Source organism: Aulostomus chinensis, chromosome 10 (genome assembly GCF_037954235.1).
Source record: "Aulostomus chinensis isolate RoL2024-O1b breed Wild chromosome 10, RoL_Achi_v1.0, whole genome shotgun sequence".
Lineage (NCBI taxonomy): Eukaryota > Metazoa > Chordata > Actinopteri > Syngnathiformes > Aulostomidae > Aulostomus > Aulostomus chinensis.
In genome coordinates, this window is record NC_141329.1 from 5957661 (window position 1) to 5982050 (window position 24390).

Genomic DNA, 24390 nt, shown 5'->3' on the forward strand with positions numbered 1-24390 from the left:
AGAGAGAGAGAGAGGGTGTGTGTGGTTGCTGAATGGATGAACTCTTCCATGGAGCATGAAGAGCATTTATTGTGTCATTATGTAGCATATCCACAACTGCACTCATCCAGCTCAGCATAGCTTCCTACTCCCTTCTCTCATCCTTTGCCATCTTACTTTTCCAGCTAAGCTCGTGTCTGCGTTCACACTCAGGCTGGCGACCATCGATCCAGGAATGATGGAGCTATCACTGATGGCAGCGCAGGTAAGGACGAGGAGATGGGTTTATCCACTGGAGTTCTTACTTTGTGTGTGAGACTTCTATGTAGGAGATATTTTGTCTGAGGAAGTGATTTGTGTTTTCCCTTTTTCTTTTACATTGACTTCTTAAGAGTTCTCTCAGATGTGCTTGTAGTTTAGTGACAAAGTCAGGTAAAGGCTGGTAATCAGACTAATCACCTGTCAGTTTGTGTAGATGGAGTCATTTGAGATGTTCATGCTCTTCAGACATGTTTGCACATAATACGGTTCTACATGTGAGGTCATTGAGTACACACGGATGACTCAAATAGTTTCTCCAAAAGGAGACACGCAAGCAGGAGCTCTCACTTTATTCAAATAACTGAGTCACTAGAACGCACGGTGGGCTTTTTAAGACACAGCTTTTGATTATTTCAGCTAAAAACATGATGTAGACATTAAAACACTTATGTTTCATCGAATAGAGGGAAGATATCCATAAGAAAGGAAGCACGTGAAGGGATTATCTGGTGATAGTGACACATTGATGGTGTTTGTTTCCTCTCATCACTGCAGTACGCTCTTTCAGTGCTCTGGTTTACTTGCCCCCTTTTCTAGCTGCTCTTTTTCCCTCGCTGTGTCTTCTGACCTATGATGCTAAGCTTTAAGTAGCCTGAGGGCAAAGCTTTATGTTACTTGGTGAGGTGCAGGCTTTTGACAGTAATTACTGTAGCTTTTAAGGGCAAGCACAAGATAGTCCTGCTTTTACTGCATGCACTTTTTGCTACATTGAATCATTGCAACATGAATGCTCCATACATATGTTGGAAAAAGCATTAAGAAATATCCCCCTTTCCAATCAGATAATATAATGTGCTGTGGTTACGCCCATTTATCTTATGTCTTAAGTTAAACCAGCCAATTGTTCACAGTATTTCCATTAGAGAGGACTGGTGTCATATTATTTTAATGAAACCACTATCTAATCGTTCATTTTTCAATTTGTGGTTATTGAAAATGTTCCACTTGACTTTAAGGTTGTTGTTTTTTTTATTGATGTAAAGCTGAACACAAGATGGTAAACAATGAAAATGAATAAAAATAAAAGTGTTTTCAGTGAAAAAAATGACATCTTTCCACTGCTCTTGACCCCATTTGGCCCAGAAATCCAGATATATCCCACCCTGCTGTCATGCTGGTAGTTACCTGATCATGTGTGAAATTACGCCATCTGCTGGTGGCATCTGAAGAAAACCTTTCCTTGTGTGAAAATCATTAAAATCATTAACATACAAACATTTAATGATACCAAGTTACATCAGCAATGACATTAAATGTCATAAAAGAAGAAGTTTCATAGCAATGTCACATGCAGCAATCCCTCTGTGCAAATGAGGTGCTTATGTCCTGGAGTGTTCCTTCTCCAGCTGTGGAGATCTGATGGAAATTCTCCAATGATAACCATATGCTCAAAGGTAATTAGGTAACCACACTGCGTGTGTGTAACTGCACAGCCACACAACAATAATGGCACCATCTTGCAGTGTTCTCAGAGCTCTGTCACACAACCTCAGAGAAATGTACCTCTGAATATTCATGCACAAAAAAAGCAGAATCCAGTTTTCTCTTTTCTGGATTCAGTCGTACTTCACTTTAATTCTCACAGCACTGGAGGTGAATCAGGTCCAACCGAAGGAGTTTGATGGAAGGCCTCCTCTGATAGCCATCTGCTCTGAGATAGTTAATCAGGTGTGCTCGATGTGTGGTTCTTAATCACGCTGTCCCTAAACACTGTGAAGCCGACAGTCTAAAATCATGCATCTCCTAAACTTTTCTTCCCAAAGTTGATAAAAAGCTGGCGGTTGTTGCCCCTGCAGGGCCGTAGGGTCACAGACATTGATAACAGACCTGCTGATGGAGGTAAATGAATCCATAATGCCATGCAACATCTGTACACACATTTATATATCAGAGTCATCTCAGTGCGCTGCCTTATCAAAAAATATGAAATATCTTTGTGTTATTAATTGTAATTCAGCTGTTCTGATTCATGTTCTGGAGCTTCTGTCCCTGATGACGTGTCCTTGAACATCATCCCACGAGGCTTTTTGGTTGTCCCTGTGTTGACGACTGAGTTGTCTTTGTCTTGACCTCAAATGTCCTTTTTTTCTGGGAGTGACAGTTAGATTGGTCTTTATCAGATCATGTCTATCAAAGTGTGTGTGATGGAGGGTTGGGTCAGATTACCATCGGCTTTATCAGGGACTTCACGGGGGCATCTCGTTGGCACAGACAGCAGAACTGATCCATCAGGAGTTCCTCATTTGGCACTGAGAGAGAAAGTAAGAGTATTTCATATATCTAGGTTGCAAAAATCATATTAATGAGGGATTTCTGTTGATGTGGTTCAGTGTGACGTGTTTGGCAAATCATCAACCAGTAAATGGACATCTGAACTGGCAATTTTGTTTGCATTTTGACGCGTCCCCCCAGTAAATCACGTGATAAAACAACATAATATATCGTAAGTGTGGCTTCTGTAGCTCCACTGAATGGATACAGAAAGTGATATTTGCACCACAGCGCACACATGAGTCTCATCCCTCATGCAAAATCAAAATGCTGCCGATTTGTCACCTACCTCTCACTCTACAGAACACCGACACACTCCAACATGCGCAGGGATGTGGGGGTCATCTCATCGCTGGTTCCAGCTTTATTAAGGGGCTGAGCAAGAAGGTTCCAGGGGCTGAAAGTTCACCTTGGTGGATGTAAGAGTCCTCTGTCAGCTTGTCACCTCTGCCATTACACATTATTTTGTAAATATTGATTTAATGCAACTTCATGCAGTCTAAGCAGCATTAAATATTCTCCTGGGAGCTGGGGATATTTTCCCCCTGAAGGAGGGATGTTTGAATATGTTTCCCCCAACCCAAACATCTATTCTTGAGCTTAAAGTGAGTGGACATCTTATTTGCTTTATGCATATGCCCCACCATGCACTGGAGTATCAGGGGCACAAGCAGGGAGCAATTCAAAACCATGTGAAATCATACTGGAGTCCAAACAGAATGTAAATGTACAGGAGTTCTTTCTTCTCTGTGCGCACTTCACTTTTTGGACCTTTGCCTCTACTTCCTCGTTTACTATTGGGCGTTGCTCACAGTCACATTAAAGAAGAGTTAGGCTAATACTTGCCACAGGTGAGGTGCAGGATGGGACATCTGCATTGTCTTTACCTCCACTAAGAGTTCCTAAATGGAAAAATGAGGAAGCATCGTCATTGTGCTTATTATTATTTGAACACACAGGGAGCTGAGGTAACCTCTAGAGATAACCTGAGGATATGACGCTGCTGAACACATTAAGCATACAGCCGAGTGAGTCACTCACAGCACGCATAATATCAGCCTGGCGATGCTTTATTCATTCAGGAGGGGTGGCATGACAGATTAGACGGATACAAACATGTCAGACACGCACATGTGGGTGGACACAATCACATTTTTGTTATGTAAGTATGTTGATGGTCAACCCACACGTCACCTTCAGGGATCATCATGAGATTGTAGAGAGGTTTGACTTATTTGGAGTCCAATGATACAAAGAGTTAGAGGACAAGTAGCTTCATGCATTTCTTGATGACAGTGCATGCTGATGTCATCAGGTTGGCAATGATTTTAAGTTTGTTCTGAAAAGGAACATCTTTACTTTGGAGAGTCAAAAACTATAAAATGTTCTCATGTAGAATAAATACCTTTGTAGACAAGTGCAACAGGGACATTTATCCACCAGGAAGTTTGATGTGACACAGCAAACACATATTATTTTGTATTATGTTTGTATTAATTCCATGTATTTATCCTGACATCTTCTGCCAACCTATGGAACATTCAAGAAGTCCTCCAACCCATACAGCTAAATGAGTCATTTGTTCTGAACCTCCTATACAATTATTTTTTACCACAGTTTGATTAGTTTTAGCCACAAAAACACATGGTAAGGGTTCAAATGTGCAGTATTTTGACAAAAATGGTCATCACAGGTAACACAAAATCCACAGTGGGTTCCCCACTGCAGCTGAACAGAATCCATTCCCTGTCAGCGACCTATGGTATCCAAATATCCTGTCAAACCGTCAAAGCAGTCAGCGGTATTGAACAGGAGTCTCCCGTGGTGCAGCTGAATATATCCACCGCTCCCTCCACCTCTGTATTCAGATTTTCTTCCCTTTTTCACTGACATCTTGTGTGACTAGTGCGTTCATAATTACAACAGCCACTAGATGGCATTTGTCACCATGTAATGTACAGATTTTATCACTAGTATCGCCACCTACCTATTTGTTCTTCTCAGGAGGACAAGCTGGTAACATTTGTGACCCAGTTTCTGTTCCCCTATGCTTAGTGGGAGCCATCAAAGGGATTTCACCACTAACCTTTATGAAAGGAAACGCGTTTCCATTCTTAAATTACACCTGTGAGTTCACTTGTGAGCTGTAATTCGTGCAGGGGCTAAAATTGATTGATTACCATTGACTAGAACTGCTTTCTTTTATCTGCTATGTTTCTGTGTTGTAGATTTCCCCTCATGGTAAAAATTTCCCTCCTGGTGTTTCATGCCAAGATCCAGACCAGCCTGCAACACCATTACATAAAAGTGTGTTTGAAGCTTACCGGTAGAGCGCATTTAATCACATAAGTTAAGCCTAGAATTTTAAATGCAATTCTCTCATTCTCTAGAACACCTTTGCAATGTAGTATTATCTCTGTTGCTATGTCAGAATGTTTTGTTTTCTTTATGTTGGGGGATTAGGATAATCTCCCTGTCACAGAATGTATCAGTTATTTTACATGATAATGTGGCTCGACACAGCCTGGGAGAGTGTTTACCTCACATACCAACATGAATTTGCAAAGAAAGGGAACATTTTAAATGAACTGTGTGCAATGTACGAGTAAAGTATAAAATTCTACGGATCCACAAACTGTGAAACTGTGTGATAATGTAAAATATTTTTTTCTGGTAGCTGATGTTGATGTTTTAATTATCCCTATTCCTCCTTTTATACCAGGGAAAACAAAATCATCACAAAAGTAACTATTTTAAAGTATTTTCTTCCATTATCACACTATCTTTGAGGTCAAATGCAACTGTGCACTTTTTCTGAAATTTTGAAATTCTTCTGAAATGCCATGAATGGTTTCAAATATGACGTTTTTGTTGAAAAAAAAGACAGATGACATTTCATGGTCTTGTTGGTGCTCTGAGCTGATGGCAGAGCTGAAAACAGTGTTTTGTTTTTTTTAGCAAAAAATACTAATCTGGGTAAAACTAGATGTTGATATGCTGCAGAATATAACCAGGAATTTAGTTTTCACTCCTATAGTTCAATTGATCTGGTTGAAATCATTTGATGAGTAGGTGGCCTCTGCATTTCATGATTATGGAAACGTATTTCAAAGTCTAATTAATTATCTAATGATGAAGAGGAACTCAAATAACCTGAACTTCCCATGTAAAATCGCTAACAAAATTCTGGTGGGCTTTGAATCAACGTCTTAGCTTTTTTGTTCAGTTTAGGGAATATTCAATGATATCAGCATGCATTTAGTTTAAAATCCTGACTCACTCTCTTCTCAAGTATAACGGAAGGAGGCGTGGGTGCCGTAGGTGGGAACTAGAAGAAGCCAGGTTTCATGACATCACGTCTCAGTGCATGCAGCAGTAATAGGGCTGCTACGTCTGCTCACTGGAGCACAGCGTTAATTAAATGGGGCTTAACAGAGCATGAGCTTGAAAATGTACAGTACAGACTGAACGATCAGAACAGCAGGGTGTATGGGGTGCACTGAGTGCGTGTGTGTGTGCGTGCGCGCATGTGTTTGCGTGTGGTCTTTGCATGCATATCTGCTTGCCTGTTGTTTTTTTGTTTGTACACTGAGGTGCTTGAAATGAGTTGAGTGCTTTAGCTGTTTCAGGACTATTTATAGGAAATTACTTTTCAGTGACATTTGAACACATTTGCATTTGTTTTAAAAGGTAGCACAACCAATTCTCTCCCATTATAGTTGACAGTTGAAGAGATGGTTTGCCATTTTCTTTTCCCACACAATGTAATGTACTGGGGTCGATGATTATATGTACAGTTGTGCAGAGCTTGCGTAGCTTTTTCACAGAATTTCATGAGATTGTTGTCTGTACTTGCTAAGGTTGTCCCAGTGTGTTTGAATTATATGTCAGTGTGTGCGTCTGAACATGTGAAAACATTCACACTTTTGCACTGTGTATGCGCTGCAGTCTTATGAAAGCTGGACATCACTTAATGATGTCAGTGAATGCTGTTCATTGCTCGTCTGTTAAGCTGTGGTGCCTGCAGCCAAACTGAGTGAAAGTTCAATCAGCCATGGAGGACAAGACTCTCTCTTTCTCTCTCTCTCTTTTCACTCACCATAACCTCCAGACTGGACACCCCTCTCTTGCTTTCTCTCCCTCTTTCTCTCTCCGTCTCATCCTTTTGCTGACTCTCTTGTCTCATTCTCTCTGTTATTCTTGCTCCCCCTATTCTTCATTCTCCATGAATTCCGTCAACCCACGCCCCCCGGGACATATTCAGTGCAGCAGTATTTTTCTTTTAATCACACAGCTCAATAACTTGGAAATTATGGAGATAAATTTCAGCTGTGTCTGTGATTTTGGTTGTATTTTGTTTGGTGTCTATTTTTTCCACATTAAAACCTAACAGTTATGCAAAGGATGTCAATCAAATTTGCTTTTATCCAAAATCAAGACCAACTAATTGGAGACCTCGTAAGACATCTTAAAAATACGGACTGCTTTTTTTAATGCTTCATCTATCATCCAATGAGTGTTTCAGATGCATTCTGATGCAAGCCTGAAATCAGGCAGCAGCAATGAGCAGATAATTTAAATAATTCAAAGTGAAATTACACACTTAGATAAATGAGAAAAGAAAATGTACTATGTTCACTTGAGACTGGGCAGAGTTTTGTCCTTGCTTGCCTGTTGCTGAAGCAGCAGACTCACCAAGAGTGACTCAAACCAGACTTTACATCACATCATCACATTCAGATGATCTCAAATATATCAGGTATTAGATGGACATAAAGCACGACTGGTGTCATTTTCAAGGTGACGTCAGGCGACAAGCGACACTTCGTCCAAACAAGTGTTTGTTTTTTTTTCTTCTGCTGTTTAAGATATCACAAATAGGTGTTTTGAGCTCATGAAGATGTTGTTCTCAGCTGAACCACCTCTTTATGAGCTAAATCAATCAAACAAATTGACCCCTCTGATTTGGCAAAGTAGCGCCGGACTTCTATGTGCAGGCTCACAAAGCTGCAAGCACATATGAAAACTCTATGTGTTCTACTAATCCAAATGTTCTCAGAGGAGAACAAACAAGTTATTCATATATATCTTACTAAAATAACATTCTGTTGTCAGTCTTAGGGATCACAAATTGACTTGTGCTGTCACTGCAAAATCTGCTACCCAAAACCCTCATCTACTGGCTAGAACAATTAGCCGAGCAGGAAAGAGAACTTCTTACAGTATTTTCAGTGTTATCTCTCTCTTGACCTGTCCATACCCTTAGTTTCTCTTTATGTCTCTCTCTGCCTCTTTATCTCTATGACAGATGTTTTAGCTGGAAGAGGAACAGCTGGCTGCTGTAGGCTGTTTATTCACCCCTTCACTTCTTTCTCTTCTGTCCTCTTTTTTTCTGTTTCATCCCTGTTTTTATTACAGTGGTTACACATGATGACAAAGTTCTAGAGATAGAAATAAAAACTGTACAACTTTAAATTTGAAACGTAAATGTTAACCTTCTGTTTCGTGTGTGAGAGAGTAATATTTGTCTCACCTGACCCAAGAGTAAACTCCATGTAAAGGAATATACCATTACAAACACAAATGATGAGTTCTGGCCCCTTTTGCTCCTCCCCCTCCTTAATTAATTATGGGAGAGTTTGTTTTCTTCACCCCAAATTCCGTTATTCCGCTCAAATTCTCTACATTTTAAATAACCCCAAGCCTCCAGTCCAGTTTTGTAAGTATTCTTGTACTTCCAGTGATTGATGAGTATGCGTTCCTGCAGCATGTGTGTGCGCCTCAATTCAAGCTGACTGTGTGTGTGTGTGTGTGTGTGTGTGTGCGTGCGTGCGTGTGTGTGTGTGAGATCACCAGAGGCAGTTTCTGTATCTCTTAACTTAGAAGAATATTATATAACTTTGGAAACCATCACTTTCCTGGACACACACATGCATGCACAAACACATACACCCACACTTATATGCATAAGCAATGTATGCACCTGTGCATATACAGTAGACATACACAATTAGATGCAATTACACACACAAACAAAGACTACGCACATGCACTTCCCCCCTTCAACCCCCAAAGGACACACACTCACAGATGGGCACCGGAAGCCGACGCATATGCCCACTTATTATACAGAAAAGTTATGTTGTGTGCTGGGTACGTCATGCAGCAATGATTCTCTTTGTCAGAGATTTTGAGGATGGAAGCTGTATATGTTTGTCTTTAATCCTGTGAGCCCTGCAGCGCTGCACGCTATTTCAGGATGTCCCGACCGATCAGGCATGACATCAGGATGACAATATGGATAGAGTGTTGGCAGGATGCATCTGGCAAACATGATGGAATCAAAGGAGGTCTCGTGTCTCCTTGTTATGCGCTGATGTAAGCACTAAAAAGCATTTGAAGTGTGATTGATTTGATCAGAAATGGCATGCAATGAGTATTTCAGTCCAATAAAAGGGTGGATTATCACTATAACAAACTCCACCCACTAGAAGATACATGTCATTTGTTATTATCAGTGATCAATGCTCACTCAACCACTTCCAAGAGTATGTCACCTTCCAGCAAATGAAATTTAGACTAAAAACACACATTGTGAAAGTGAGATGGTGCATTATATTATGTTCACTCATTTGTATTCAGTGTTTATTTGTGGTTGCAAATGTCCAACATGCAGCTGTCAGTTTATCTGCATAAAGGAATTGAACATGATGTAAATCACAACTGATAAGTTACTATACGCCTTTGAACTGACGGAAATATTTGCAATCAGTGAAGTGATATTTCATTTTCCATCTCTTGACGAGAGCTGATGTAAGAAAGTGCAAGAGTTCTATCAATAATTTACAGGTGACGAGCACGAACGTGATAGGAGGGAGGAGAGAGCGACATGGGGGGCAGTGAGGCTGTGGATCTGGAGAGAAGCAGAGGGAAATGAAGGATGAGGGGAAGTGGGAAAAGAATAGCTGAAGGGAGTAGAGACATGATGTAGTAAGCGAACACATCACCATGGGGTCACTGAGTATATCATCATGTTTATCCTCTGATAACCCTCCCGACTGCCTGCTCCGCACTATTTTAAAACAGCTAATAAGACAAAAAGTGTGAGTAAGTACAACTCGTATTTAGAATGATGCTTAGAGCAACTGATAAAGACTGGACAAGAGGTTTGTTTTTGAGCTGACACATGTACACTGCATTCCTCTTAAACATTCTTTATCATAATGCAGGAATCCCAACAAATATATTTGGATCAACATGACATATTAGTTTTTTCCTGTCTTCAGTGAAAATTATCTTGAACGGTTCTGCTGACACAGTTGAAAGGTTAATGCCTATGTTTATCATGGATGCTATCAATAGTTGTAGAAGCACATACAACTTGGATGTCTATATGACTTTTGTATTTATACATAGGAAGTTTTCGACTACTTCATGGTAAAAAGGACTGGTGGATCCTGGAAGAAGAACACAATCAAGATGATGGTCTCAAGATCATTCTTCTTCAGTATTCAGAATCAGAATACTTTATTTATTTATATTTATCTATTATATATATTTAATACCAAGGGAAATTCTTTTCGTAACAGTGCTCCACTCAACAACAATAAACAGGGAATGAACAGAGAACAAGGCTATGCACATAATGACAGAAAAGACTATATACAAAGTGCAAAAGACTTTAAGAAATCACGCAAACATTCAAACACATGCCTTTGACCAAATGACCTCTGCAGAAGTAAAAACTGAAAAAAATATCTACATGAGTCTTCATCCATCTATCCATCCATACATTTTCTACTGCAGGTCGCAGGGGGGCTGGAGCCTATCCCAGCAGCCTTCGGTATGTGTCGGGGTTCACCCTGGACAGGTCTCCAGTCCATCACAGGGCCAACACATATTGACAGACACCCATTCACACTCACAGTCACACCTACAGTCAATTTAGAGTATCAATCAGCCTCGTCCCCTCTTGATGTCTTTTGACTGTGGGAGGAAGCTGGAGTACCAGAGAGAACCCACACAGGAACAGGGAGAACATGCAGACTACACACAGAAAGACCCTGTGCTGGAGCCGGGACTCGAACCAGAACCTTTGTGTTGTGAGGCAACAGTGCATGCATACATGAGTCTCTTTACTTCCAAAGTAAGAGACACAATTTTAAAACTTGTTTATAATGTTAACAAAACATGTTTTGTATCGTATGAAACTTTTCATGATGAAAAATCCGGCTGTATTAGTGTCTCCTCTGCATGTCTCTACATCTACACTTATTCACCATATGATCCACGTCTTTAATGCCCATGCAAACACACGCATACACATACACACACACACACACACACACAGACACACACAGACACACACACACACACACACACACAGACACACACACACAGGTCCTCTAAATCTGCCTCATTAAATGCTCTTACCAAACATCTCTACAGCTTTACTGCGAGGAATTTCTCTCTCTCTCTCTCTCTCTCTCTCTCTCCCTCTGTCTGTCTCTCTTCTACACTCCCACTAGCTCTCTTAGTAACAGTGAGAGGTTGCTCAGTCAGGAAGAGTGTGCTCTCAGTCTCAGTCAGAGTGGAGGACAGGACGACAGCGCTGAACACCAGACCTACTCTAGGTACAACTCTCCTCTTTCTTGTTCAGTTTCTCGCCATCATCTATATATCAGTATAATATAGTACAATTAATATTTGTATATATAAATAATTTCCAGTACTATGAAAACATATGTCTTCTCTCTTTGTCAACTGTTTGTTATTTGCATAAAACTGTCAACCGATTACACTAAAATATCCAGTTGATGACATGCAATAGTTTAAATAATTTACCTTTTGTTTTAGAGTAACCTCCTGAACTTGAATAGTAGAGCCATTTACAAGGAAGTACCTGGGTTCCTCTGTGATGGACTGGTGTCCCGTCCAGGGTGAACCCCGCCTCTCGCCCAATGTCGGCTACGATAGCCTCCAACCCCCCCCACCCCACCCCCCGCAACCCTCAACGGATAAGCAGTATAGAAAATGGATGGATGGATACTTGAGTTCTCGTGTTTGTTGTGATAACCGGCTGACACCAATCTTATTAGCGTTTCATCAAAACTACCTGCAGTGGCGGATCTCTTCACCTGCACTGATATTGATATAATTCATGCCACTCCGCGACTTATTCTTGTTGTGATGCATCAAAGCAGCATTTTATACAAATAAGAGGAGTAAGATCTTGTGATTCAGTATCAGCACCAGGAGTACAGTGCCCTTTTTTTTTTTTTTTTTGGTAAAACAGAAATGTGAATGTTTTCTTAAATGATTTATATTGTAACCACCTGGACATAATATTCAACACCTTTGGGTTAATAGGTTATTGTTGTTTTTGTTGACTGATACACCAACTGTGCTATCAGTCACTCTGCCCCGTTGGTGCACCGCTGAAGGAGGAGCAAGAACTTTTGTTTTGATTTTGTTGCAGCAACAAGGTATCTTGTTCATTTTGACCATTTCAATGTCAGAGTTAATATTAAACTTGTGTAATATACAGTAACTTAACACACACACAAAAAAAAGATGATGACAATTTCGGGTATGTGCCAATAAAATGTTGGTCAAAGACTAAAGTGATTTACAGAATTTCAACTTAATTTGAACATTAGAAAAGTCAAAAAGTGAAAATGTGCACAATTTACAGGCAGTACACTGTACACAGAAGGAGCTGGATGAACTAAAGCTGAATAATTTGAATACCTATTCAAATCGATATAGCACATTCATCATCAACAATTTTGACATTAAATGGACCATTTTTTTCATGGTTTTATAGTCTTAAATGACAGTGGACACTGCGCAAACTCGGCCATTGCTATCACTTTCTGTTACTTTCATAGATTAAAAAAAAACAATTAACTCAGAGAATATGATTGGCCTTAAAATATAAATGTGTTTGTTAGTTTTTGCTGGAATGATCTAATACTTCCTACAACACTGTAAGAAGTTGACTATTTTGATAAGGTTGCTAAGATTGATAAGTACAAAGACGGAATAGATTCAGTGAAAATGCACAAACACTTTCTTATGTAACTTTCCCATGGACGAACAGATTAATGCTTCTCTGTACAGCTTGCTGATACACTGTGAGCCTGTATGTAAGAGTGTATGTGTATGTGTGTGTGTGTGTGTGTGTGTGTGTGTGTGTGTGTGTGTGTGTATGTGTCCTGTTCAAACTGCTCGTTCGATACGTCAGTATCTTCATCAAAGACCATCGCCGATACTGCGTCTCAGGGTGTCCTCTGACCTCCTAAACGGTTAATTCCATCCACCCTGGATTTTTAGTCGAAGTGAGAAACTGTATGAAATTTCAGACAGTAAAAGTGCATCAACAAATACACTCCAAAGTTACAGCAAAAGATTGTTTTTACTTTCCAAATTGATGCCAAATCACCAAAGCACAAACCCTATAAGCCATGCTGGCTGCAACGCTGATGACATATAAAGATTTGTTTGCGTCCCTCATCCAGGTCACTGCTGTGGTTGAGTTCAGGTTTAGTTTAAAACAATTGGAAGGCATTTAGGGCACAATTGGGATTTTTGGGTCTTGCAGCTGAAATGGAACATGCTGGATACATGGATGGAATAGGTGTCTACTTTGTCAGTGTCTAGTGTTCATGGATTATCTTGCTATGTATTGATTACATCTGATTTCCTTCCATTAAATAGTTGTAATGGCCACTTGATGGCGTATGTCACCAACACGCCCCTATCGGCAGGACCCTCACATGGTTACAAAGCAGCCACGCTAAGGCACAGACTTGGTTGTCTAAAGTCTAAAGGGGAAAAATACTGGCTACCTTTACTATCATTTGATGAAAAAAGGGCTAATGCTAACATTGTTGTTGTCTATGATGACCTCATACAGCCTTGTCTTTTTCCTCTGACAGAAGAGTCATAAGGGTGTTTTTTGTCACTTGTCAGTTTAGCCATTTGCTGAAAATTGATGCTGCGGCTTTGTTGGGAAGACAGTAGTATGTGTCATCACGGGGGAAACACGTGGCATATCATTCTGCCAGAGAAAATAACCCGCTGAGCTGTTTATGGTTCTGAAGGCCAGTCATGACTGTGATGGGCAGTACTAAACCTAGCATGTAGTGAAGGTAACCCTTGCAAAAATAATGCTGTGGTAAAAAAACATTTTATTTGGGAAAGTGGTTTATATGTTCACATCTCTGGAATATGCTTTGTTTTACCATTCAAACCTGATTTAAAACTCACTATTGTCAATGTGCAGATTGTGACTAGCTTAGAGTTTGGAATTTACTGTAATAATCACTTAAATACAAGCATACCTGCAACATGTTTTTCTTATACTAGAGTAGCGGACAGTAGATTTTACAGGTTGTAGTAGGTTTAAGAGAATAAAGTGACTTTTGAAGTATCGAAGTATGAACAGCACACACATCTCCATTACTTTTATTCTTTTTAATTATTTCAATTTTCAGTAATCTATAGATGTGTTCAGATTGTAAAACTGTCAGCATCCTGAAATAATGATTTGATAATCCATAAATATAGATAAAAAATATATATATTCCTTTTTCTTCTTTTTCCTTTCTTTTCTTCAGACAGATTTAAAGTTAAAAAGTGAACACAGAACTATAGAATGTGAGATTAGTGAGCACAGTGGGACCCACTTAAATGTGCAATTTTATCCAACCGTGCAGAGCAGCAGCACAGTAAGAAGTCCGTCTTTTAAAAACAAGCTCATCATTTTATGTGGTTAGTTTGTTTTCACGCATATGGTGAAGAAATATTTCACTGATACTTCTGTGTAAGTAGAAGATCTTTCTGAGTTGTTTTACCAGCAGAATGGGAACTAGCGCCCAGGAAAAGAACTTCTAATGACAAAAAAAAAAAGTTTGCATTTGCATATTTAATGCAGGGGTGTTCCTGATTGGTTTATACATTTAGTAGCCAAATGACATCAGATCTGGCTTCTATATTGTGTTCCTGTCCTTTTCCTCCGTCAAGACAAATCCTCAGAGGCACTTTTAATTAAATATACATAATAAGCAGCTGATGTGAAAGCTCTTAAAGTTTTCTCATAAATTATGCTGCCGTATCTTAACCGTTGTAAAGTCTCTCTGACTTTTTTTTCCTATCTTCTGCGAAGGAAAGAACACACACACACACACACACACAAAAGATGGTTGTTGGTGTTATGCTATGTTACAGGATGGGATAGATGTAAATGAATAATGACGCAGAATGGTAACAATAATCAGATTACACATCAGTAGCATTTACCACACGACATCAGGAATTTATTCGAAAGTGATTATTGGTTGTTTTCTATCTTTATAAAGCAAGATTATGCAATAACTATAGAAGGTCAATTTCCTCTAAACCGCTCAGAGCATTAAATTTAGAGGCAGATATTTTCATAAATTTTTCAAGAAATATTACATGGACCTTGGTAGAGGTTTTTTTTTGCCCATCCAGCGTTCTTTGAGGAGCAGTTTCCTGCAAGAGCTGCAGTGCTGGCTTTATTGTACCTTTGTACTTTTTGTCCTCAAAGTGTGTCCTTAAAGTTTGTAGCCATTCCTGATGTAAAGACAGACCAAAGAGTACTGATATGAGCCTGAATTAGTGGCCACAGTAACTGGCAATGAATCAGACATAGGTGTGACTGTGGGAGGAATTTCACAAACTCAAAATCCTAAAACCTGAAGTCAGATGCAAACTATGCAAGAACAATGGCTACATGAGTACAAAGCTCAAAGACAACAAGCGGGACACTGCTTTCCTTTTAGTTGCATCACTTTAAAGGCGCTTCATTTTGCCCTGAAGTCAGAGTTGGAGTGAAGAGATGAGGAAGAACATTCGAGGTCAAAGGGAATTTAAGACTTCATGTTTTACAAGAGCAACACTGGGACTATTTATAATCACGCAGGGTGGAACTCAGCTGGTATCAGCAGAATAAAATAAATGTATTTATCTGCATACATCTAGTTTTGACTCCACTGTGCAACTCTTCTGTTTTCTTCAACTGAAGAATACTATGGGAATACATTAGTACTCTGCATCTTTTTGAAGTAAAAGCCAACTTATTCCTTGTAATAAATAATTTTGTTTTTCTATTTCTAGAACTTTAATTTGCCATTGAAATGACCTTTCTTATTTATATTGTGGGCTGCTGATTTATTATTGTCTGTGTCGATTATGATTACATTTTCTGAATAAATGCATAAATGCTGATGTTTAAATCTGCAGAACACACTGTGCAGAAGGATCAAGTAAGTAGGTGTCACTGCAGTTAGGTGCATGTTCATATGCGCGCGTCATATAAGTTGACGATTAAAAAAAAAAAAAAACAGTTCCATAACTCATGATTATAGCACCACCAATAAACTGACACTGCTCGCTATGTGTCTTATGTCTGTACCAGAGAATATGATTGCAATCAAACAAATGATCATTTTATTCTTGAAACTGTAGGTGGTAATATAACTTGTGTAATGAAATTATGAGAATAACTGCAGCCCTTTTTAACACCCTGTTAAAATGTAAGTTGACTCAATCCATGTAGCGCTTTTGTACCTTTAAGGCACTCAAGGGGCTTTACAGTGTTGCCTCATCCACACACAGTCACACGCTGATGGAGGAGGCTGCCACCCAAGGCACCGACCTACTCATCAGGAGCCACTAGGAGTTCAGTATCATGCTCAAGAATGGTGCTTTACTTCCTGAACCATGCTACCCCCCAAGCAACATCCAGTTTGACTTTTACTTTCAAAAGTCACGGCACAAATGGTGCCGCGGAGCATTCAGGGAATTTGGACTTCGACATGCTTAAACACCCCCAAGTCAAAAGGTCAAACTGGGTTGAACCCGTCAGCTGTTAGAGTGAATACTGGAATTATTAATGGCCACTGAGCAGTCTGTTTGTGGCACTGGCTGTGCAGTGTGTGTGTGTGTGTTTGTGTGTGTGTGTGTGTGCGTGTGTGTATGCATGTGTGTGCGCGCGCGTGTGAAACAGAGACACTGAGCTTGTCATGCTGTCTTTATAGTGAATGTGTTTACAGTAGCGTCTGTTCATACACACTTGAGAACAGACTTGAGAGTCTGTCACACCTTCAGAATTTAGAGCTGCAATAATTGTAGCAACTAAACTAAAAAGTGGTTTGTTGTACTTGTGTTTGTGTGTGTGTAGGTGTGTGTTTCCTTTACTGAGGACATGGATAATTTATGTAGGTTTTTTTTAACCATCAGAAACAGAAAAGTCTCCTTCCTCTCGGTCAGACTGGGTGTGACGGAAGGTCCCCAAGGGACACACACGCATCCAGCTGAGACAAAAACTGTGATTCATTCTCTGCCTCACTTGTCTTTCTCCTTCATTCTTTGTGTGTTTGTGGCAGCTACTATTACTGTGTGGCATGTGTCAGACTTTATCTATTGGGAATGAATCCCCGTGAGATGCTGATTTCTCCGTACAGTACAGGAGTCCTGAGAACAGGCGCAGCTGTGGGGTTTACCTCAGGAGCCGAACTCGTAATTGTTCAACCACAAGATCCTGATCATTGTACAGTTTTTTTTTTCAGGCTACTTGATTTTTTTTTACTCCATTCATCAGAAAGTAAAACCATCAAGGGAGGGGAGTAAATGTAATAACTAATGATCCAATAAATTCTCCATATTGGAGTAACTGAATGGTGTATCTCTCTTCTGACCTCTACGGACCTACAAGAGAACCTTTTTGAATATGACTTAAACTGGAATTTCTCTCTCTGTCTTCCTTCTGCCTCTCTAATAGCATTTTCCAGCTGTAAGTGGGGCCTTCATGGATTCTCCCTACAACGGCAACACGTCCTTGCAGACGTCTTCCTCCAACCTCAACGCCGGCTACTCTCGACCCTCTGAAACAGAGGATGATGGGAAAGTGTCCAGCGACACAATCTGGTTGTGGATCGCTGTGCTGGCAACTATTGGCAACATCGTGGTGGTGGCAGTGGTTTGCGCCTGTGCCTTCTGATAAGATAAGGGATTAAAAACACTGATGCTGTCAGATAATGAGGAGGACATTTTTCTCATTATCTCTCTCTTCATATATTTTCCTCCTGACATGATTAAAAAAGTAGCCTTAATTTATTTTGAGATTCAACAATGAGATGGGAGTCAAAATATCCACTCATGCTTCAACATCAATTTCGATTAACTGGACAATAAAAATGTTATAACTTTTTTTTTTAAATTTACAGTCCTGCTATGAGCCTAATCCTGGGTGTCTCGGCAGGGTTCAGTCTGGGCTGCAGCAAATACCCTTTCTAGCTTCATGAGCCACCATAATATATATTCAGTTTAATACTGAAAGGCTTCTCTTTTTCATTTCCAACACTTTGTGACCTGGAAGTCCGTGTTAACTATTCACCACAAAATCAAATTAAGCTTGTTTGCAGGTCTCAAGACTCCAACTAGGCCACAGTGACATTTATTTTAACCTTCATATGAGCAGATTATTAAAATGGTTTAATGAGCATCAATCCTGGAGCAAAATTTATTCATATATTTGTTTTGGACTCAAGGCTAACAAGAAGGTTGTGGCCTTAAGAGAATGAGTACTGTACCAGCCAATGGTCACTTGGTTGTGCAAGTCAAGCTGGTGTTATGTAAGTCTTTCAGTCATGCTTTCACCCTGGAGGCAGCAGGGGTCAGTGTCAGAACCACAAAGATTAGACAAGATCATCGCCGGATCTCTTGGAGGGATCAGGAGCCCGAGAGAGATCCACGGTTCATGATTTACGCCATGTGTGATTTAGTGCTCAGTGAGGTCAGAGGTTTTAATCCTGTGACAGCCAGTGACCCCTTTGACCCTTGCTCAAAGCATTGAGCGTCAGCCTGTTCTATCAGATAAATCTTCCAAGGGTCAGATCCTTTGTACTTTTGTCCTACTTTGCAGGGGTTCCCTAATATTTCTCTCTAGGTGTGCTACTATACTGGAAAAAATGTTCTCGTGGGGGGAGAGGTTAATTGAAGTAGACAACTATGTCTTGCAGTGAGACAAAAACCCAGAGGCCCAGGAAACAAATGACAGACCAGTGATTTGTTGAAATTTCACAAGCGAGGGGGTGGGGGTGGGGGGTTCATGCAAGGATATCAGGGTTATTCATTATAAAGATAAATACATCATTATAAAGAGCACTCACTTTCAGTAGCACTCAGATCAGTCTGAGAGTGTTAGCGTTATAAAGCTGATACAGAGACAGAAGGGGTGGGAGTCTAGATCAGGTCACAGGAAGACATACAAGTCATAAGGAAGCTTAAAGAGAGTGAGAAAAAACTTAAAAAGAAAGACAGTATTTAACAAAGTGAGGACTCAAACTGCACTTCTTTCCTCTCAGCAGCAGCATACCTGCTCAAGGAGGAGATTGGTTGAGGTTCTCGTAACGTGGCCCTCTTGTGGCTGCAGCCATAATGAATAAAAGAGGAAACTCTTGGAATTCTGCAAGCTACTTACCTACACACTCCCATGCATTATTTATCACTCAAACTAGATTGTGCAACAAGTGTCTTCCGCTGCTCAAGTGTGTGTTTCTACATATGTATGTGTGTGTCCCCATCCCAGTTGATATCCAGCCTGTGTGATCTGCGTCACTGTCCTGTCAGTCCCCTGCAGAATAATGAGCTGTAATGAATGTTCCTCTTGTTCTCCATTCCTTCCGTTTCCTCTCTCTCGCCCAGTGTACCACAGGGAAGCCGCTCTTTGGCGGCTATTAGAGCGGATTTGATGTAAATTCATTATAAGATGAGTGTGCAGACAGAATAGGATCAACTTTAGTCCGGAGACGTAGGAGGAGGCGACATAAATGAAATGAGCTGGATTTGTTAGTCACCAGAGATGAAAATAGTGGCAATGAGTGAAACAGGGGATGAAAGAGGGGGAAGAGAGGGGGAGGATAATGATGCAGGATGTGCTTATTCTCATTGCTGCTGGCAGTAAACTTAAACTGATGAGGATAGGAAAGAAGGGGCATAATCATATTTGACTTGTATTAATAGCAGTTATCATCAAGCTTCCATATCAAAGCCTCAAATTGTGGAAGGAAGAATGAAAGGTATAAATAAAAAAAAAACTGAACCACATTCATAACACTATCCTACACTATCCTCTTTGATATATTTCTGTCGAAGCGCTTACATTTTAAGATTTAAAAAAATATAATTATCAAGGAGAAAATGAGCTCATCTGAACCACAATGAGGGTGCAAGGACCTTTGCTGCAGCCCTCTGAGCCATGAGGCACAAAAACATAGCACATCTTCACAATAATTATGCTTCAGACAGTATATTTGTGGCTCAGGTGTCCACTCTGCTACAACACCACCTCCACCTCCACCTCACGGTCCAATCGGCAGACAGTTGGTGCAAGCTTGGAGTGTCTTCAGCATGTTTAAACTGTCCCAGTGGACTCTACAAAGAAGACTGTAACTTAGCAACCAGGCAGTAAGAGTAACATCTCAGTCCAGTTCCAGGCGCCTGTCAGCAACGATAGTCACTCAACTCAGGCAGAAGGTGAGAAACATTACCAGCTGATCATGTTGTCAAGGGAGATTAAAATCTCACACACAGGAGGTCACATGCGCTCACAAGTGGTCCGTCATTGATCAGAGCCAAAATAAAATATCCAATTAGTGCTTTGCTACAATGCACTCTGGTTATCTATTTTTTCTCTCTTCCTATATATTAATGTTATAATGTCTAATGAGTCAGTAGACATGAGTCACCAATGGCTTTTCTGCTTGAAATCTTAGTTTTAGTTCATTACTTGAATGTTTATTTTGTCATATACTAATGATATATACATTAATACTGCTGTTAAAAACATCTTTTACTGTTATTCATTTTGTGCATACTGGAATAGTTATGTTTCTTTGTTTCCAAATCATTTTCAAAGCCCATAAATCACATTTTTGATTATTTGAAAATGTTAGAAGGCCACTTAAACATACTCAAGTACTCAAGCCTCTTTATTACTATATATGTACTGTATATGTATAACTGAAAGAATGTGCTGTTGAACCCACATTTGTGAACATTTTTGGAGCATAAATCAAAGTATCTGCGACGTCTAATGACAAATCCAACCTGCTGGTATTCATAGCAACACAAGTAGTGACTCCTATAGTGCAAAGCATCATTCCATTTCAGCTCAAATCAATGAAATATTCTCAATCCCAAATATTCTCATCAACCAAACTTGAGAGCATTTGTTTGAGACACTGTCATCTGTTTTTACTGTAGTTTAATTAATAAACTAACTGAAATAACAATGTAAATGCAATTGTTTTAATTTGAGAAATTAATGTATCATCTCATAAAGTTCAATGGTCTTTCACATGCAGAAAAAGCTGATATGCAGTGCTTCAAATACAGCAAGTAAAAAAGACCTCCACCCAACATATGAACCCAAGATGGCAGTATAACAATCGCAATGATTCAGCAAACTGAAATGACAGCAGATCTGAGTTCATCCCTGCTGCTCCGACACTGAGAACACACCAGCCCTGAGTTGTTTAATCTCAATTGAGTTACAATGGAAACTCTATCGAGGATGTATGGATCTTATTTTTTTTTAAATTTGATTCAAGTTCTTTGGTATGTGTGCACAGTGCTACAATTTGACCCCCCCCCCCCCAAAAAAAACAAAAAAACTCTGAGGTCACAACCATTTCCTACTCTCTAAAACATGGGGTTCAAATGTAAAAACTTGAATGACAACTTGATAACACTTGTCAAACTGATACATTTTCAATATTTAGTTAATTTTCTTAACATTAAGCTAATTTCACAAATCACATTACCAATACTGTTTGATTGACAGTGCACAAAGGATTAAAATTAATGATTGACTAAATAAAGATTCCTTCACTTGCAATTAGAAAATATATCCGACCATGAAATTAGAGTGAAAAATAGCACCCGCAAGAGCTGGAAAAAAAGCTGGACCATAAAACCATGCTGGTGATTTTTGAACCTTTAAACTTGTCTTTTTTTCTACAGGAGTCTGCTAAATTTGTATTGAATGCATGTTTTCTACCTCGATACAGATCACCACTGTTATAAACACTGGCTACAGCGGCTTGGAGTGACAGATGGACGATGCACTGAGAAACTGTGTGAATGCACTGACCTGGTTCTGATCCATAAACCTGGATTACAAGTCTACATGAAGGCTTACATGGGAGCATGTAGAAACTGCAGCATAAATACAGGAGGAAAAGACGCACAAGTGAGGACAAGTAACAACAGCCTGCGATGGACACGTCTGTATTTGGTTGCAGCACCAAACGCAGTTTAGCTCATATTGAAATATCCTGTATCAACTTTTATTGGAGGAGGAGTGATTGATCTGCTGAGCAACTCTGCAGAATGTAAATTGTATTCATAAACATAATGCTGCCAGTTGATGTTAAAAAGACAAGAAAATTATGTTGGATGGTTGAATCCAGTGTACATATGTATTAATAATTTAATAATTCTTAGGAGCAAAAAGTGTGGCTGAAGGGAAAATCTCAAACTGTAACACAACCTTTAATGCAATTTCTTTGTGACCAAGCAACCATGGGATTAATTTGTTTATAGTTTGAGATGTCTGGATTGGAGGATCAAGTATAGTTGGCCAGAGGCTGTGACATCTAAAGCCACGATGTTCAAAGTATTGTTACAAACCACACACACCTGCATAAACAAACGTGACTGTAAAGCTCCGCAGCTGCATCAGTAACACAACCCCATGTGTTCCTGCTGGAGCAGGACAGTCTCAACGTTGGTGTACCTCACCTGACATGCATGGTTACTAGCAGAGTTGTCCTTTCCCCTCAACTGTCCTTCTAAATGAAGCAAACATCATCAACATTGTACGATTCACTCCAGTGACACAAAATACCTGCTTTGATTCATTAGCTCATATGCTTAGCTTTGGATTTTATGCTAGACCCTTTGATATGTTTCCTTTCTTTCTCCTTGTAAGTCTTAAGAGATTTTTATGCATTTCTTCATTTGTATATTTACATCCTGTCATGGAAGGGAATTTTGTAAAGATGGACCTTTCTACTGTATGATTGAAGCACACTGAATTTACTGTAATACAACTTAATTAAAATAGTGAGATGGTTATTTGTCACGTGATGTTTCCTTGTGTATCTCTGTCACCTTATGTTCATGAGTTGATGTTCACACTGATGCTTCTCTGAACGTTGGAGAGGTTACATTTTGTGTATCCCCTGTGCATCAAGACCTCAGAGGAGGAACTGTCTCTGAAGTATCTCATATCTACCAGTTAATGAGATATCACATGACTTTATCTGACTGAATTTTTCTTTGTTCGTTTTACTCTGACTGAATATAAATTCTATAATTCAGAGATTTACATTTACAGCAGCAATCAGATGTTGTGATGTAGCACCTCTGTACACAGTCCCCCTACAACAACCTATTGCTATGTAGGGGGGGATAATGCATAGAATAATCCCTCATGTACCCACTAAACCATAAAGATGGGATTAATGATGCCATGTTAGGTCCATGGATAAAAAAAACAAAACGCCAGGCCTGACAAATGAGTCATCTGTTGTTTTCTATGCATAAAACTGAATGAGTCAGCGAAGCCTCAGACACATCACACAGATACTAGTACAGTAACTGCTGCTCCATTCTTGTCTTCAGATTTTTCTGAGTAACTGTGACCAAAATTATATTTTTACATGTTAGATGTGTAATTTAACACTATCCGTCATGTGATTCTGTATTTTTAAAGTCAAAACCACGTGTGGTAATGCTGCTCTTTTATGTTCATTTTTACACGATACATTTAATTACATTATTACTTGAATTCCATTATGAGCCATTCAATCAGTCGATCAATCAAATTTTAATAATAAAGCCTAAAATAAATCAGTCTTATAGGGATTTGCAGTCTGTACATGGTGAAAAATCATCTGTCCTTAGACCCTAAATATGGGTGAGGAAAACATCCAGAAATACTTTTAATGGGGGGTGGATTATAAATTATTTTTTTCCTGAAACATGTAGTTTGGCACCACCAGCACATTCAGGGAAGTTAAAGCTAACTTGACCAGGCAGATGAGGAGGAGGATGAGGATGAGGATGAGGAAGAAACCTTTCCACCAAACAACAGATATCGAGTCACTGTTGTTGACCCTGCAGAGATGATAAACTGTACTGGAACTAATCTCACTTTCCCCAAAACAGAAGATCATCATTGGGAAATAGTGAAGATCTCTCACCATGATGGCCTCGCCTCAAGTATGTAAGGAGACAGAGGAAGAAATATTTTCATGCTATGAAACAACTTAATACATTTAGCATCAGAAGTCAGGCCAGGAAAAATAAAGGCATCAGTGAATGATAACCAGATTATTGTTGCCATATATCGCTCGTCAGCCTTGAAGACAGGGCTGCCTGACCTGATGATGCAATGCCTATCATCTCTTTTGGAAAACTTCTTGAACTTTTAAGCCAGAATATGAGCAGTCGAGGAGCACGGCGTAAACATCTCAAATCTTCTCTGAACTTTTCAAAAGCGTGGTATTCAGTTTGACACAAGGGCTTAAAAAAATCTGTGCCCTGTGCAGCATCTCTCTCTCTTTTTTTTTTTTTGTTAGTTAGTGGCACACAAACACCCATGTGTTGAATAGCTGCACCAGTCCGGCAAAAATATGTCTATATATGGTGTGAGCAGGGTGGAGGAAAACAATGATGTAAACTTGGCTCCCGGAGCTTCAGTTTTTCTTGGCAAACTGGTTC

The 24390-nt window shown here is 39.7% G+C and overlaps 1 protein-coding gene across 2 annotated transcripts; it reads left to right on the top strand.

Annotated features, from left to right (window-relative positions):
* Positions 1-9: 9 nt before the first annotated feature.
* LOC147254188 (uncharacterized protein C14orf132) lies at positions 10-22742 on the top strand. 2 transcript variants are annotated; one of them, XM_086215773.1, is made up of 3 exons: positions 10-244; positions 17381-20136; positions 21672-22742. In XM_086215773.1, exons 1-2 carry the CDS (start codon positions 215-217, stop codon positions 17597-17599), a joined length of 249 nt encoding a protein of 82 aa, XP_086071899.1. In that variant the 5' UTR covers positions 10-214; the 3' UTR covers positions 17600-20136; positions 21672-22742. The 2 variants fall into 2 exon arrangements, 1 of the variants encoding a protein (XP_086071899.1); XR_015118122.1 differs by lacking the exons at positions 10-244; positions 21672-22742 and adding an exon at positions 11011-11204 and having other exon boundaries at positions 17381-17527.
* Positions 22743-24390: the final 1648 nt, after the last annotated feature.